The sequence below is a fragment of the Agelaius tricolor genome, unplaced genomic scaffold (assembly GCF_023055355.1).
Source record: "Agelaius tricolor isolate 1412-34295 unplaced genomic scaffold, bAgeTri1.0.p SCAF_1, whole genome shotgun sequence".
Lineage (NCBI taxonomy): Eukaryota > Metazoa > Chordata > Aves > Passeriformes > Icteridae > Agelaius > Agelaius tricolor.
Window position 1 is genome coordinate 26,743,635 of NW_027269261.1, and position 14,714 is coordinate 26,758,348.

General features: G+C 52.7%; 1 protein-coding gene and 1 long non-coding RNA gene across 8 annotated transcripts in view; one reads left to right on the forward strand and one right to left on the reverse strand.

The window, feature by feature from the left end:
- Nucleotides 1-5,504, reverse strand: part of LOC139590233 (uncharacterized) — a 30,473-nt gene extending 24,969 nt beyond the window's left edge. For 5 of the 6 annotated variants that reach the window (XR_011679281.1, XR_011679277.1, XR_011679282.1 and 2 more), the window contains exon 1: nt 2,432-5,487. This is a non-coding gene — a long non-coding RNA (uncharacterized lncRNA). Of the gene's footprint in view, nt 1-2,431 lie in introns of all 6 variants that reach the window. The other variant, XR_011679276.1, reaches the window with a different exon arrangement.
- A 241-nt stretch (nt 5,505-5,745) lies between these two features.
- Nucleotides 5,746-10,693, forward strand: SIX3 (SIX homeobox 3). 2 transcript variants are annotated; one of them, XM_071427584.1, is made up of 3 exons: nt 5,746-6,823; nt 9,187-9,346; nt 9,775-10,693. In XM_071427584.1, exons 1-3 carry the CDS (start codon nt 6,057-6,059, stop codon nt 9,874-9,876), a joined length of 1,029 nt encoding a protein of 342 aa, XP_071283685.1. In that variant the 5' UTR covers nt 5,746-6,056; the 3' UTR covers nt 9,877-10,693. The 2 variants fall into 2 exon arrangements, with proteins under 2 accessions (XP_071283685.1, XP_071283681.1); XM_071427580.1 differs by having other exon boundaries at nt 5,752-6,823; nt 9,187-10,693.
- Nucleotides 10,694-14,714: the final 4,021 nt, after the last annotated feature.

Sequence of the window (14,714 nt, forward strand, 5' to 3'; positions counted from 1 at the left end):
GGCTGCGGTGCCCCCGCCGCCGCCGGCCCCGCTCTCCGCTCCGTGCCCTCCCTCGGCCTCTTGTCCCCCTCCCCACCGCCAAACTGCGCCTGGTCACCTCGGTCCCGGGTTCTCCGCTAAAGTGCCGGCGGTGGCAGGGGTGGGCTCCGCCGGGCGGGGAGGGGATCCCGGTCCGGGCGCCTCGGCCCCATTCAGGGAAGAATTTTGATGCGATTCATTAGAAGTAACGAGTTGACATAAGGTAAATCTACATCGAGGGGGCCTTTCTTTGAGTGCATGGGGAAGCTTCATTAACCATCGCTAACAAGGCGTGCAAATGCTCTGATTGGGCAGCTTTCTTGTAACGCCAAGGCCTTAGCAGGATGCCCACCTAATGAGGGTCACTACAAGAGACTGATAAAATATTCAAATTTTCCGTCGCACCAGGAACTTTGTACTAAAGGAGAAAGTTGAGACAACTGTGTGCTTGTTTACCTTGGGAAGGCACACTCGGGGGAGAAGGCATCTGGCTCTGACATCTCCATCTCCCAGAGAAGCCCCGAGCTGGATGGTCGCTCTTTTACAGACGTTTATTTGCTAAATTCGTCAATAGATTTTCTCCCGCCTTCTCTCCTTCTCCCCCATTGTAATTGTGTTTCTCTCGGATTTAATGCACTGATTAATAAATAACCTGTCTGGGAGGTTCCATATTTTTCTTCGCTTTTCTTTCCTTTTTTTTCCTTGAAGATTTATTAAAATCAGCCTGATGGCTTTAATGACACGTCAATCATTTCAAAGTTGCTGCTTGTTGCTAATATGTCAGACTCTGTACACATCACCGCTACTTTCCTCTTCGTGGCGTTTAAAGCCTGTCCCCTCCTCCCCCCGCAATTTGTTTCTTCAAGTTTTCATCGCTTGGTTACGATTTCTAATTAGAGCTAAGTATTTCACTTAATATTTAATTTAGACGCCAAGCACATATATCATACCTAGATCAGTCAATCAAGTGTCCCTTGTTGATAATGCTACATCATTAAGAGTTGTGTTTAATTCAGGAGCAAGCGACTGTACGGCTGCTTCTGCTGCAGAGCAGGTAACTTTCGACTGGCGGGAGCTGCCAGCAGATCCAGAGGGATGAGGGAAAGCAGCCCAGCCCAGCCGGGAGGCGGCTGCGGCTTCCTCACCTCCTCGGGAAAGTTTTCTGCTTCCCAAGCCGTCACCTCACCGCGGAGGCGAGCTGCATTCCTTTTCTCACTTTTTTTTTTTAAGTAATTTAAAAATTGTTGGTATTTCACGTTTCCCTCATCCAGCCTCGGTGTTTATGCAAATAAAGCGTGAGAGGGGTCCCCGGAAGTTTAACTTGGAAGCTGAAGCAGTATTTTGGACCACTAATTAAATACCCCCTCGACCTCTTAAGACAATCCAAGCAACTAAAAAAAACACCACTTGCCACTTGTTTGTTATCACCACCGGTACAGCACACACCGCATCCACAGAGCTCTGTTACGCCAGCCGGATGGGCCACATCTTACACACCCATCAAATGCGCATTCATTTATCCCGGGAAATCGTGACTAAAGAAAGAGAGGAAGAAAGAAAGAGGAAAGGAAGGAAGGAGGAAGATAGATGTGTTTTTAAAGATAGCATCCGTGCAAATTTGTCAGCGCTTGCCCTTGAAGACTGACAAAAATCCAATTAAATCGTTGTATTAATAACATAAAAAGCCTAACAAGACCAACGCGATGGGTTCTCCTTTACCTGCCCCTGGCTCTCCCTTTCTCCCCCCCCTTGGCTTCCCCCTCGCCGCGGCCGCAGTGCTGCATTTTCCTCTCGCCGGTACCTCGACCGCTACGCCCCAGCCCCGTCTGAACCACTGCCTCCCCCGATAAAAAAAAAAATAATCAGAGCTCGCAAGCGTCGACTGAGTCACTCCCGAGTCAGGATTAAGGGGCACTAACTAGGCAGCAGAAAATCGCAGCCTCCTGGGAGCGACCATCAAAACAAGCAGTGAAATAAAAGAGCTTCTCTCTCTGCTTCCCTTCCTTTCCCCAGAAAAGTCCTTCAGGTTGGCAGCCCGACACACACACACGCACACAACTTCGTAGGGCTCCCTCCAGGACAGCGCACCGGCTCGCCCGGGTTTGTTTAGGGGGAGGTTTTTGGGGAGAAGGGGGGTGGGGGGTGGTTGCTCCCCTGCCCTGCAGAGCCACATGTCATTCTAGCAGCTGAAACAATAAATCATGCGGGACCAAGTAAGAGTGACTGGAAACGGACGGCAGGTTCCCCGGCCTGGAGAAGACGGCCATCGTCAGAGCAGAGGGACCCCGCCTTGCGCGGCCGCGGACCCGGGCCCCAGCGCGGGGGTGGGGAAGGGCCGGGGGGGAGGAGGGGGAGGCCGCGCACCCCCTGGGCGCTCCCCCGCGGGACCTCCGCCTGCCCGTAACAAACTTACAGGATCCGGAAAGGATTTCCCCGGCCGAGAGGGCAGCCTCTGCCCAGCCCCGTCCGCCGCCGCCGCCTCCGCCGCGCTCCCGCCGCCGCCGCCGACCGCGCCCGGCTCCGCGCCCGCCGGGGCGCCCCGCTGCGCCGCCGCTCCTCCGCTCCGCTCCGCGCAGCTCCGCTCCTCCGCTCCGCGCCGCTCCGCGCCCGCGCCCGCCCGGCGGCGGCGGCTGCGGCGGGCGCCCGGCGCGTCCGGGCTCGGTATTAGCCGATCCCATTGACAGTTTGCAGCCAGCAGCTGCAGTCATTAAAAGCCATTTACACCCTGGCCTCCTCACACAAAGCTGGAGCGCCAACAATTATCTGCTTGCACATTTCAGGACATGAGAGTGTGTCCCTAACAGGCTTAGGGGAGCGCTGAATCCCCGGCCGCGCTGGGCAAGCGCAGGATCTGCTCCCCGAGGTCTGGCTAGCGACCACCGAGCCTCGGTGAGCCGCGTCTCCAGCCGCGGGAGCCGGCGGGAACGGCCGAGGATGCGGCTCCGTCCTCGTAAGAGCCTCTGGCCAGCTGAGCTCCCGTGCTGGACCGTGCGGCACAGAGAGGAGACTGGGCTTCAGCAGACCTTGGTGTTAGCTGATAGGCAGGGTTGTGGGTTTGTTTGGTTGTAAACACACACACACACGCACAGAATACATGCATTAAAATACCCCAAGGAAGGATATTGTGGAAGAAAGATTTTCGCCAGAAATGCAGTTGTTACATGTTTCCTATGTCTGGTGGGGAGAAAGGTAAAAAAAAAAAAGGGGGGGGGGGAGCTGAAGGAAAAGAGAGAGAGAGAAAGAAAGAATATATGTAGAAGCTTTCAGAGATTCATCAGGAATACTAATAAAGAGGTTGCAACCTGAAGCTGAACGACCAGTGTATGATAGTCCTTGGGATTAAAAAAAAAAAAAAAAAAAAAAAACCAACCCAAAACAACAGAGACGGTTTGGATGTTATTCTGGAAATACATTTTAAGGTAGTTTAATTTGCAGCTCGAAGAAAAATGGAATCAAATATTAAGAAACTCCCGCAGGAATTCCCCCCACTCTTCCCTCTGTAATCCTTTACATAAAAGGAAAGGATTACAAAGAAAAAGATTTTGTGTGTGTGTGTGTATTAAAATCTTTGGCTAAACATATTGTTGTCCAATTAATACCTCCAAGTCGATTTGTAGAGGGGCTGAGAAGTCTCTTTCCCTCCTTAGCTGTACGACTGGAAATATGAGCCAGGGAAGGTGGGAGGGTAAAAAGAAGTTTTTCCCAAGTCTGTTAACAGAAATGCTTAAGCAGATCACTAAAAATTAAGAGGGCGAATTATTTCCATTAGCACTGTGAAGCCATGTAGCACACCGATGACAGTTTAGTGGAAATCAGATGAATGTGTCATACAGCGAGCTTCTTCCAGTCCAGCAGCTCTTCCAACTGGACCTATTCATCTGCCACTTAGAATTATTTCACGAGGAGTGCGCTGTGAAAGGATCACAACCAGTTTGGAGCGCAGCTAAAGAACTTCTACCACCCATAGCAGTATTATTATTATCCTTCGGATAGGGCAAGTCACGCTATGTTTTCACATTTTAATTGTAATATCTCACTTCCCCCCCTCCTTCCCTCCATTGATGTCTGAAAGTAGTTTGGGCTCCAAGCCTCACCCCTCGATCTCCATCGGAATGCAGAAAAGATCTTTAAAAAAGTTTTGAATTCCTGAATGATTTTTCTTCTAGAAAGGCGGCTTAGGATAATTATTTCAGCTTTATTGAGGGCAGATTAGTTGAAGTCTGGATGCTGCGTTTCAATACTCGTTGTACATGCCTTTACAATGTCGGTATTGTTTGCTACTGTGTGTGAACCTATTCAAAATATACACTTTTTAACACCAAGCAAAGTCCTGTCTAAATATACACAGTAAGTCTGGAAAGATGTCCATGACCCGTACAAATCTCTGTAAATCACACTTCCATAGCTACAGAAACCAAACAAAAGAGTTACCAGCTCAAGATGCTGATTAAATCTTCTTAAAAGCAACATACCTAATAATAAATATAGTTGCATGGTAGCAAGGTCTGACGACCCAGCTGTGTTTTACTGAGGGATGAACTCAAACCACCACTACGGATATTTTCCCTGCTCTCAATTTCATAATAAAAAATAAATAAATGAAATTTTTTTTTTTTTTTTTTAAAGCTCAAAACCACTTTGGTTCTCATCCCTTTCCTCTTCCCCGCACAAGAGCCTTGCAAGTCGGGGGGCAGAGTTAGCGGGGAAAAGGAGAGGTAAGGTGTAAAGCCCCGGCGGATTTCGGGGTGAGGAACAACCTCGCAAGGTCGCTGGGCTCCGGAGAAAGGAAGGGGCGAGGGGAGGTGAGGCGAGTGGGAGGAGGAAAGCCAGAATACAAGAAAAACAAAGTGGGGAGAAGGAAGAGAAAGGAGAGGGAAAGGCAAGACGAGAAGGAGCGGGAGGGCGGGGAAGCGAGGAGTGGGACGGGGGAGGCAGCGAGCTGGGGTCGGTGGCGGAGCCGGGCGACCGGAGCGGATCCGGGCTGGGCGCCCTGGGCGGCTCCCGGCGGAGCGGCCGCGGAACTCCGCGCACAGCGGATCCCTCCTTCCGCGGAGAGGGGCAGGGAGCGGGAGAGGGGAGGAGAGACTCTTGGGTGAACCAGGGCTAAACCCAGCCTGTACTGTATGTGCCTGCTTCTGGGAGGGTCACCGGCGCGAGGATGGGTCTAATGATCTCATCTTTCTTTTCTTCCCCGGCACTATTAGTGCTCAGATAGGCAGAATGAAGTGAAACTACGTGCAAATCATGTGTAAATTGTCTCAGTTAGGAGCCCTTTATCCGAACGCGTATCCCAGCCTGGCCCATTTACTTTTCCCCCATATCTCCTTTAGCTTTAACGAGGCTCGTTAAGATCACAATAATATTCCACCCTCTAATTGCTCATCCCATTCAACAAATATGTGCACACTGCTTTTCGCATTATTTGATCCCTTATTTAGGAGGGGTGTGGAGAAGGAGGGGGGAGAGACAGAGAGAAGGGGAAGTGCTGAGATTAGGAGTTGCAAAGATTAAGGAGGAAAAAAAAAATCCAAACAACAAACCAGGCTTTTCCACCAACCGCCCGGCTTCCCTCCCCCCCGTGCATTTGGGCGAAGTGGTAAAAACCTCCCTTACGTACTCCGTAATGATTGGCAGGGCTGACAGTGATTGGCAGCGGCTGCCATGGCAACGCCACAACGACACTCAGAAGACCAATAGAAAAGCGAAACAAAATGTTTCAGCGCTGCACTCACTGTGGATTTAGGGGAGATATTATGAGGCTGTTGTCATTAGGGCGATCGCTGTTGAATCACTGAATCCTGACTCGGCGGCGGCGCGGGGCCGGGTGTGTGTGAGTGCGTGTGCGTGTGGGGTGCGTGTGAGCGCGCGTGTGCGTGTGCCCGCGTGTGCGTGTGAGTGTGTGTGCCCCCGTGCCTCTATGTGGCTGTGTGTGCGTGTGCGGGTGTGGATGCGTGCGCGGTGCGTGTGCCCTTTCCTCCCTTCTTCCTCCCTTTCTTTCTTTTCTCCTTGATTTATCTCCCCCTCTCCCCGGTCATCCCATGGTGTTCAGGTCCCCGCTAGAGCTTTATCCCACCCATTTCTTCTTGCCAAACTTCGCCGCCGATCCGCACCACCGCTCCCTCCTTCTCGCCAGCGGCGGCGGCGGCGGCGGCAGCGGCAGCGGCTCGGGCTGCAGCCCCGGTGCCGGCGGCGGTGGAGGCGGCAGCTCCCGGGCACCCCACGAAGAGTTGTCAATGTTTCAGCTGCCCACACTCAACTTCTCCCCGGAGCAAGTGGCCAGCGTCTGCGAGACGCTGGAGGAGACTGGAGACATAGAAAGGCTGGGGAGGTTCCTCTGGTCGCTGCCGGTGGCGCCGGGGGCATGCGAGGCCATCAACAAGCACGAGTCCATCCTCCGCGCCCGGGCGGTGGTGGCCTTCCACACGGGCAACTTCCGAGACCTCTACCACATCCTGGAGAACCACAAATTCACCAAGGAGTCCCACGGCAAGTTGCAGGCCATGTGGCTCGAAGCGCACTACCAGGAGGCCGAGAAGCTAAGGGGTCGCCCGCTGGGGCCGGTTGATAAATACAGGGTGAGGAAGAAGTTTCCGCTGCCCAGGACCATTTGGGATGGCGAGCAGAAGACGCACTGCTTCAAGGAGAGGACTCGCAGCCTCCTGAGGGAGTGGTACCTGCAGGACCCTTACCCCAACCCCAGCAAGAAAAGGGAACTGGCTCAGGCCACGGGGCTCACCCCCACGCAAGTAGGCAACTGGTTCAAAAACCGAAGGCAAAGAGACAGAGCGGCGGCGGCTAAAAACAGGTCAGTGGGGCTGCCGTGCCACTCTCCGGGCCGGGGGGCGAGGTGGGCGGCGGGACCGTGCGGGCGGGCGGCCGCGCTCCGCTGCTCGGCAGCCGCCTGGCCCACAGCGCGCCTCCGCCTCTCCTTTCCTCCTCCTCCTCCTCTCCACCGGGGAGAAATCGGTCCCCCCGCCGGGCGGGTAGGTCTTCTCCCGGCAGCCGCGGGGATGCGACGGGGATAGGCACGGCTCAAAGTTGCCTGACGTGCCTCCAGCCCTGCCGCGGCTCCCTGCGGGCTCTCGGGGTGCGGGCAGGGCTGGGGCTCCCGGCGGGCGTGGGCAGCTCCGCGGGCGCGCCTGTGTGCAGATACGCGCGGAGCACCTCGGCTGCCGCGGGGGCAGCGCCCGGCTCTCCCGGCCTCCCTCCTCCCTGCTCCGGCGGCTGGCGCGGGGGACGGGAAACCCCACGGCTCCGGGTCGGTGGGCTTCGGTTCGGCTTTGGGCTGGCCGGGATTCGTGCCTGGCCGCTCTCAGGCGCGGTTCCCCGGCCGAAGGGCCGAGACAAGCTGTGCGGTTCAGAGCGGGTTTCGGCGGAGCCGGCGGCTCCGCTCCAATTGTTCGTGCTGCTCTGCGTGCGCAGCGGGACCAGCACTGGCATACCCCAGAGCTCTTTAGTTCATGGAGAAAAAAAACCCAAAAAAAACAACCCACACCTAAACCAAAAAGAAAACAACATTTAAGAGACCGGGAATCTTTTTCCCCCCTGCATCTCCATTTCTGTGTTTACACCACATGGCGACCTGGCCTCCTGGTCGTGTGTTTCCTGTGCATTTACACTTGCATTTATTTGCGTGTCTCTCGGTGTCTTTTTTCTTTTTTTTTTCTTTTCCTCTTTGCCATGATAAAAGCGAGGCACCCTTCTTCCTTTCTTTTGCTTTTTTTTTTCTTTCTCATTACTGTCGTAAAAGTTATTTTGCAAATGAAAATGGACCCTTAATTTAGTTTGACACATTGGTTTTATTTTAATTTAAGTTTCACTACCGCTGTAAGCGTGTAAACAAAAACTTCTTCTTATAAATGCTGTCTCTTAAATTCCTGCTAAGTACAGCAGTGGTGCTACTGATTAAAGATTCTGTAGGAGAAAAGCAACCTAAAAGTGCCTCGCTATTTAATTTCCATTAAATGGAAAACAGATCAGCTTAGGACTGTAAATAAACAGAAGTTGCCTACGGATGCTTTTGTTGACTCAACGCTGTTGACAGCAGATGAATGCACCAGGATTTGTAAATGGGAGAAAAATCAAAGACCCTGAAATTAGACAGCTTAAAATAATGAGAAATGTAGAATAAACTGGCTACATTTTTTCTGTTCTTTGCAGGAAGTTAAATTAAAAAAATACCCCGGTGAGAAACATTTGAGCGAAGAGTGTGTTTTGATTCACACAGGCAATCCTGGGCGCTAGAGGTTGAGGCTGGTTGCTCAGTCCAGGACTTTTAGCTCTTATCCCTGAATTAGGCTTGCTTTGGGTTTCGAGTGGTATAAACGGGGCCAGAGGAATATTTGCAATATGCTAGGGTACCTAAAAATATTTATTGCCTCTTAAAAAAAAAAAATCAAAGGTAATATTCCCTTAAGCGTTAACAATGAAAGAAATTAAAGAAAAAGCACTAAAAAGCTGATTATGGCTTTCAGATGAAAAAAGGACTTAAATTTCGAGGGGAGAGTAGCTCTGTGTTCCACATTCTCCTTCTTTTATTTTATTCATTGCGCTGCGCCCCTGGGACAGGACCTCCCTCCTTCCCTACCGCAGACTCACAGTGTCTGTGCACTGGGAAATATTTAGGCAGGTGTTGGCTAGAGCACAAAACGGGGTTCCAGTACGATTCCTGTCCGCTACGGACCGCTCCTCGAAGCTTTTCGCGGTGTCCGAGTGCTGCAGGGGCTCAGCCCCGCACGCTTTCTCCTAGGCCCGCCGCGCTGCGGGCACGAATGAATGGCACTTTATCCGGGGAAGGAGAAGGCGCTGCTCGTGTTTTCCAAACGCGGGCGCGGGGAAGCGATGTCCCCGCGCTCCCCGTCCCGTGTCAGACCGCGGCCCCCGTGGCCCTGTGCGCTCCGGGCGCGTCCCCCTGCGGCGGCCTGGCCTGGCCGGCAGCGGGGGCAGCGCGGCCCGGCCCGGCCCTGCCCTGCCGGCCCTGCCGCCGCTCGGGGCTGCGCGGGGCGCTGCGGGAGAGCGGCCGGCCCGGGGCCGCGCCCCACGGCCCAGGGCCGCTCCCGCTCCGGGCTGGCCCCGGGAGGGCGCAGGGCCGGGCGGGCGCCGTGCCCTCGGCCGCGCCCGGTGTCTGAGCGGGGCTGTGCTGTTGTTTTGTCTCCCGGCGCGATGCAGGCTCCAGCACCAGGCGATAGGACAGAGCGGCATGCGGTCGCTGGCAGAGCCCGGCTGCCCGACACACAGCTCGGCCGAGTCTCCGTCCACGGCGGCCAGCCCGACCACCAGCGTCTCCAGTTTGACAGAAAGAGCCGAGACGGGCACCTCCATCCTCTCGGTAACCTCCAGCGACTCGGAATGTGATGTATGATATCGGAAAACAAACAAACAAACAAACAAAAAATCCAAATCCAAACAGCCAAGCACCCTCTCCCCGTCCCGAGCAAAACAAACCGAGGCAACCTAGAATCAGGACACACACACGCATGCACGCACACACACAGCCGGGAGGAAAGAAAAGGCCAAACCCGACCCAAACATAATAGCAAACAAACAGACAGGGATCAGAGAATCCACCACCACCACCACCACCGTCAGCCAACACCACCACCAAGAGATGGAGCTAAAACTTCAACAGTCACAAACGCTGGTGCTGCAGCGGGAAGGGTGGGGGGGAGGGCGGGAAATAATAATTATTATATATATAAAAAGAAAGGAAAAAAAAAAACAAAAACAAAGCAAAAGTGACAATTGTATTCTTTTTAGGACAAGCACGATTTCTCCTTTGCGCTTTTCCATGGACGCATTTCACCCACTTGCATGATGATGATGATTAAATTTGTATCTGGGAAAAAATATTCTCTATAGTAAAGGAAAACAAACAGAAACCAGACAAACAAATGCAAACTCCGATCGAATTTGTACAAAAATCAAAAATAAAAAAAAATTTAAAAGGAACTCCTTGAAGAGGGAAATAACAAATGTTTATCGCCTTTTTGTTGGTCCTATTTCTCTTTCTCTCTTCCTCTCTCTTTCTCTCTTTTTTGTTTTTTGTTTTTTTTTTTTAGTCCGAGTGATGGTCCAGCCAAGATGCAATTTTCTGTTTTTTTGTTCCGCAGACAATCATTTTATTCGTAAGCACCTTTTTTTCTACACTTCTGTCACTGCCTGTGTGGGTACTGGTTATAAATGTGGAAAAAGAATAGTTATGACTGTAACAGATTTTTATTTTTATTTCAAAATTTTATATGAATTATGTATATCTTAATGATGCGGTCATTTTCCCAGTTTGTAATATATGTGTAGAAATGCTTGTATATGATATTTGCTCTCCTCTTTCTTCCTCCCCTCTCTCTATCTCCCTCCAACCCTTTCTCTCTCTCTCCTTTTTATTTTCCTTGACTCGGTGTTCCTTGCACAAACTTAGCCGTCAAAATCTGACGTGCTTGGTTTCCAAAAGGGACCTCAGCGATAGAAAAAAAAAAAAAGAAAAAGAAAAAAAAAAAAGCTTAGGGTGCAACTGTAGTTATCTTATGCAAAAGCTATTTTGAGTATTTCATAGCAGCTTTGGGGGGTCTCTTCTTAAACTCCACGTAGGACGCTTAAACTATTGTTTCCTTAACTGCGTGTTTATCTATATGTACAAACTTTCTAAATCAAATACAGTATTCCATTTTCTTATCTACCCAGCGATGTCGGTGTTTCTGTCCGCCACGGAAAATCTCTCCTTCCCTGTGGGCTCCTGGCCCCGCTCTCTGTCCCGCGGCGGGGCGCGCAGCGCTGCGCGGCCCCTGCGCCCCTCCGGGCCCTGCCTTCCCCGGCTCGGCGGGACAGCCCGGGGGGATTTCACAGGGACGGAGCGACCCTGCGAGGAGGCTGCGGGCGGCAACGGGGACACAGTGCTGCGATAGCGGCCGCGGCGCCAGGCACGGCCGTGTCCCTTCGTGTCCCCTCCGCCACGGCGGGCTCCATCGTTTCCCCTCACCCCGGTCATTTTTTTTGGGCACTGCGAGCTAAAAAGCTTTCCCCGACCGCCTGCCTGCAAGGATGGGTGTCTCCAGAGAGCGGTTAAGACATTTCGGGATTTGTTTTGTAGCTTTAAATGAAAACAAAAACAAAAACTCCTCGCCCTTAACGGGTTGCAGCTCCTCCCCTCGAATCCGGAGTATATTGTAATGTGCTGAAAGAAGCCTTTATTTGCATGACTAACAGTATTTCAGCATCTTTCTTTCTTTCCTTTCCCCTTTTTCTTTTTTTCCTTTTCCTTAAAGTTTTGCTTTGCCCTGGGCAGATTTTTCAGCCGTGAATTAGCAAGAGGTGAATTTTAAACTTGTTTTTACTTGAAAATACAATTTTGAATATTACCAGGGATTTAAAGAGAAACGTGCCTGGAATTTCTTGACCATTTCCAAACTAGTATGGTCTTCCCATCTACCTTTGTGTTGCCCGAATCCTCTCTCCCTCTTCCCTCTTCCTTTTTTTTAGTGAAGTCCGAGCTAGGTCTGCGGAGAGACATAGAAAGCGCATGGGCTCTTCCCCCCTCCTCCCTCCCCCCCACGCCTCACGAGGCTACCTGTGGATTTGGGAGAACTGCCATAGGGTGCGAGATTTTAGACCAAGCCACCAATGGGTAATTTTAAAGGACGAGCTGGTGTGTGGACACGCTCGCACACCTGAGGCTCCCCTGAGGAGGAGCGGCGCGTGTGAGCGCAGTGAGCCCGTGGGGAGCGCGTCCCACCGCGCCCAAGGACACGCACGGCCCCGGGCAGCGCCCGCCCCACGCGCGGCTCCGCTCCGGGGCCCTGCCCACGGGCAGCCCCGGCCGTGCCGCTGGCCCGCCGCCAACACGAGTGGGGAGCTAATAGAAAATAAATTCCCGTCGTACGAAACTGAAATGGACGGGAGTTGCCTGGGGGCAGGTGCACAATGGGGCTACCGTGTTCCGCGTGGGTGGTGTGATGGACCTAGTTCTTCCCCTCCCCCACGCGGCTTTTTGAAGGGGAAAATATTACCCGGGAGGGGATAAAAGGTTCCCCAATGGCCGACACCCTCATCGGGTCTCTCGCTAAAGCTTGGGCTGCTTTTTCTCTCCCCGCCGGCAGAGAGGCAGCGGAGAGGCCTTTAGAAGAACAAACTGGCTTTCCAGTCACCCCCAGTTCTGGGTGGGAAGATCTTTGGTGTCGGTACATTGTTTTTAAGGGCAGTATTTCTGTTCCTCTCTGATAGCAGCGTCGTTTTTAATGGAATTTAATACCTGAAAGGATTCAGAGGCGTGAAAGTTTGGGACGTACTTTTTTCCTTTCTTTTCATTTTCGCGTCTCGAAGCTGCAGCTAGAAGGCGTCAAGCCGGCAGCAATAATCTACCTCAGGTCAGCCTTACACTGATAGGTTTGGATTCTTCTTCCCTCTGATTAAGCCTCCCGAATATCACCCCGTCGTGCCGTGGCTGCTAGGGGAGGCCAGAGATCGCCCTTAGCCTCGCCCCACCGGTACCTGGCCTTAGGCTCCAGCACAGCTTAAGCTGAAGGGCAGGGCCTTTACTCTCCCGCGCCATTTGTCACCCCCATCCCCAAAAGTTGCTCCTTTGGTCGGATCCCCAGCCCAAACCCGAAGGAGGAGCCGCCCCAGCCGCGCTGGGGGTGTCCACCCCTCCCTGGAGCCGGCGGGGTTTGTGGGGGATCAGGACACATCTCATCCAGGGGGCGTCGGTGCCTGCATGGTTTGGGGGTGCCAAGGGCGCAGCTAATGATATGCCGTTTCAAAGCCGGGCTTCGTAATGGATAAATGATGTTGTTTTAGGATTTGCATAAAAAACCTGAATGGCTGATTGAGGTGTAAATCTATGAAAAGCTGCGTTTAAGCCTTCTCACCCACTAAGTCCATCTGCCCCGGGAAGATAGGGCCTATCGAGCCCCACCAAACCCGAGGGCTGCCTCCTCCCTGCCCCTGGCCCGGCATTATCCACAGGCCCTCTCCAGCATTAGTTTGTTATCCGCGCCGAGCCCGGCCTCTGATTAAGATGAAATTACTCAGAAGCTGAAGTGCGTCTGATCAATATTTAAGAGAAAGCCGGAGGACAGGAGGCAGATGGCCGGAGCCCGGCAGCCCAGCGAGCTGCCTCCCCGGCCCGCGCCGTCCCGCACCGCCGCCCCTCGCCCTCCGCCGCGGGGGCATTGCCCCGCCCCGCCCGTCGGAAGTCGGGCCGAGACCAGCCGGTTCCGGAGCAGTTTGGAGACGATGGTTAACCCCCTCACCACCCACCCCTCGCCTATAACACTGCTGTAACACTGCCTTCGTTCCCAGCTAGCGCCGATTTGCGGGTCCACCGGCGCGCGTGCCACCCGGCGCGGAGGTCTGGGGACCACCGACGCCACCTGCCTCCCTCCCTTCCTCCCTCTCTCTCCGTGGTGGCTGCCCGAGCCCTTTAGCATGGCTGGGGGTCCTTTGTGTGCCTGCTGGGCCGCGGCTGCTGCTGGCCCTCCACGGTCAGGCGTGGGCTTTGGTCACCCCATCTCTCTCTGTCTGATCAATTACAGCAGCCTTTTCGAGGGACTTGAATCTGCTTGCCCGTTGCCCTTAATTTTTAGCATACCCAGATGAGGTTACTGCCCCGGCCCGAAGTGAAAAGAAATGTGGACGTTGGTGCCCTGGTATTGCTCTGATTTCCTCGGTTAGCTGAGCACAACTTTCTATTCGTGTTTATTCATGCAGTTTCTTATTGAGCTCCGCATCACACTGGCCTGGATTCCGCGTGTAGGGAGAGGACAGACAAACATCGCCTTTTTCTGGAGCGCACACACGCACACGGGTGTGCAGACTGACACACACCAACACACACACATACACACACACACACACACACACACAGGAGTACAAAATGCAGAGGGTCTGTAGCCACATCACCACCCCGCAGAGAGCCCAGAGACACAGAAGTTTGCAAATGGTGTATAAAAAAGGAGGAAATGAACCAAACCATCCAGTTGCAAACTGACCAAGGGATGGCAAAGGCAGGGAGGCGGGTGTTTGTGTGCCTCTGTACGTGCAAGAAGGAATTGGGAAGGGAAAGCACTAAGGATATTACCGACAATCATGGTAAATATTATCTTCTGGCACGGTAATGACAAAAGGCAAGGGCTGTCGGGTTATAGCTGTGATTAAATGATACGAAAGGGATTTGTGTTGCTGTGTCTGGGGGAAGGACGGCTGTGAGGTTTTGTTTTCGACGCTGTTCTTTTTTATTTTGAAAGTAAGGCGGTTTCAGACCAGGAGGCTTCGAAGTGGCTTGGTACCTCGCGATCTGCAAGAGAAGGAAGATGTTAAAGAGTATTGAATAAAGTGTAGGTGTAAATACCTCCAAGTACATGGTTAGAATCACCTCGCTCAGGTGAAGTGGCAGAATCGTTTCTCCCTGAGGCAGACAGGACCTTTGCTGAACAAGTAGAAAAAGTAAGACGAGAACTACACTAGAAGTCAAGATTTACAACAGCTAAATCCAGACTGCGACTGATTTTAATTCCAGTTCTAGTTATTAGAGGGCAATTTAGCTATACTGCAAATATTTGGTTGGGTTTGTTGTTTTGGGGTTTGCTGTTTGGTTTTTATGATATTTTTTTGGGGGGGGGTGATTTTTTTTTTTTGTCACCATAGAAACATCATCAGGGGAAGTTCATTTAAAAATAAGGTCACTTACAGAGTGTTTTCCAGAA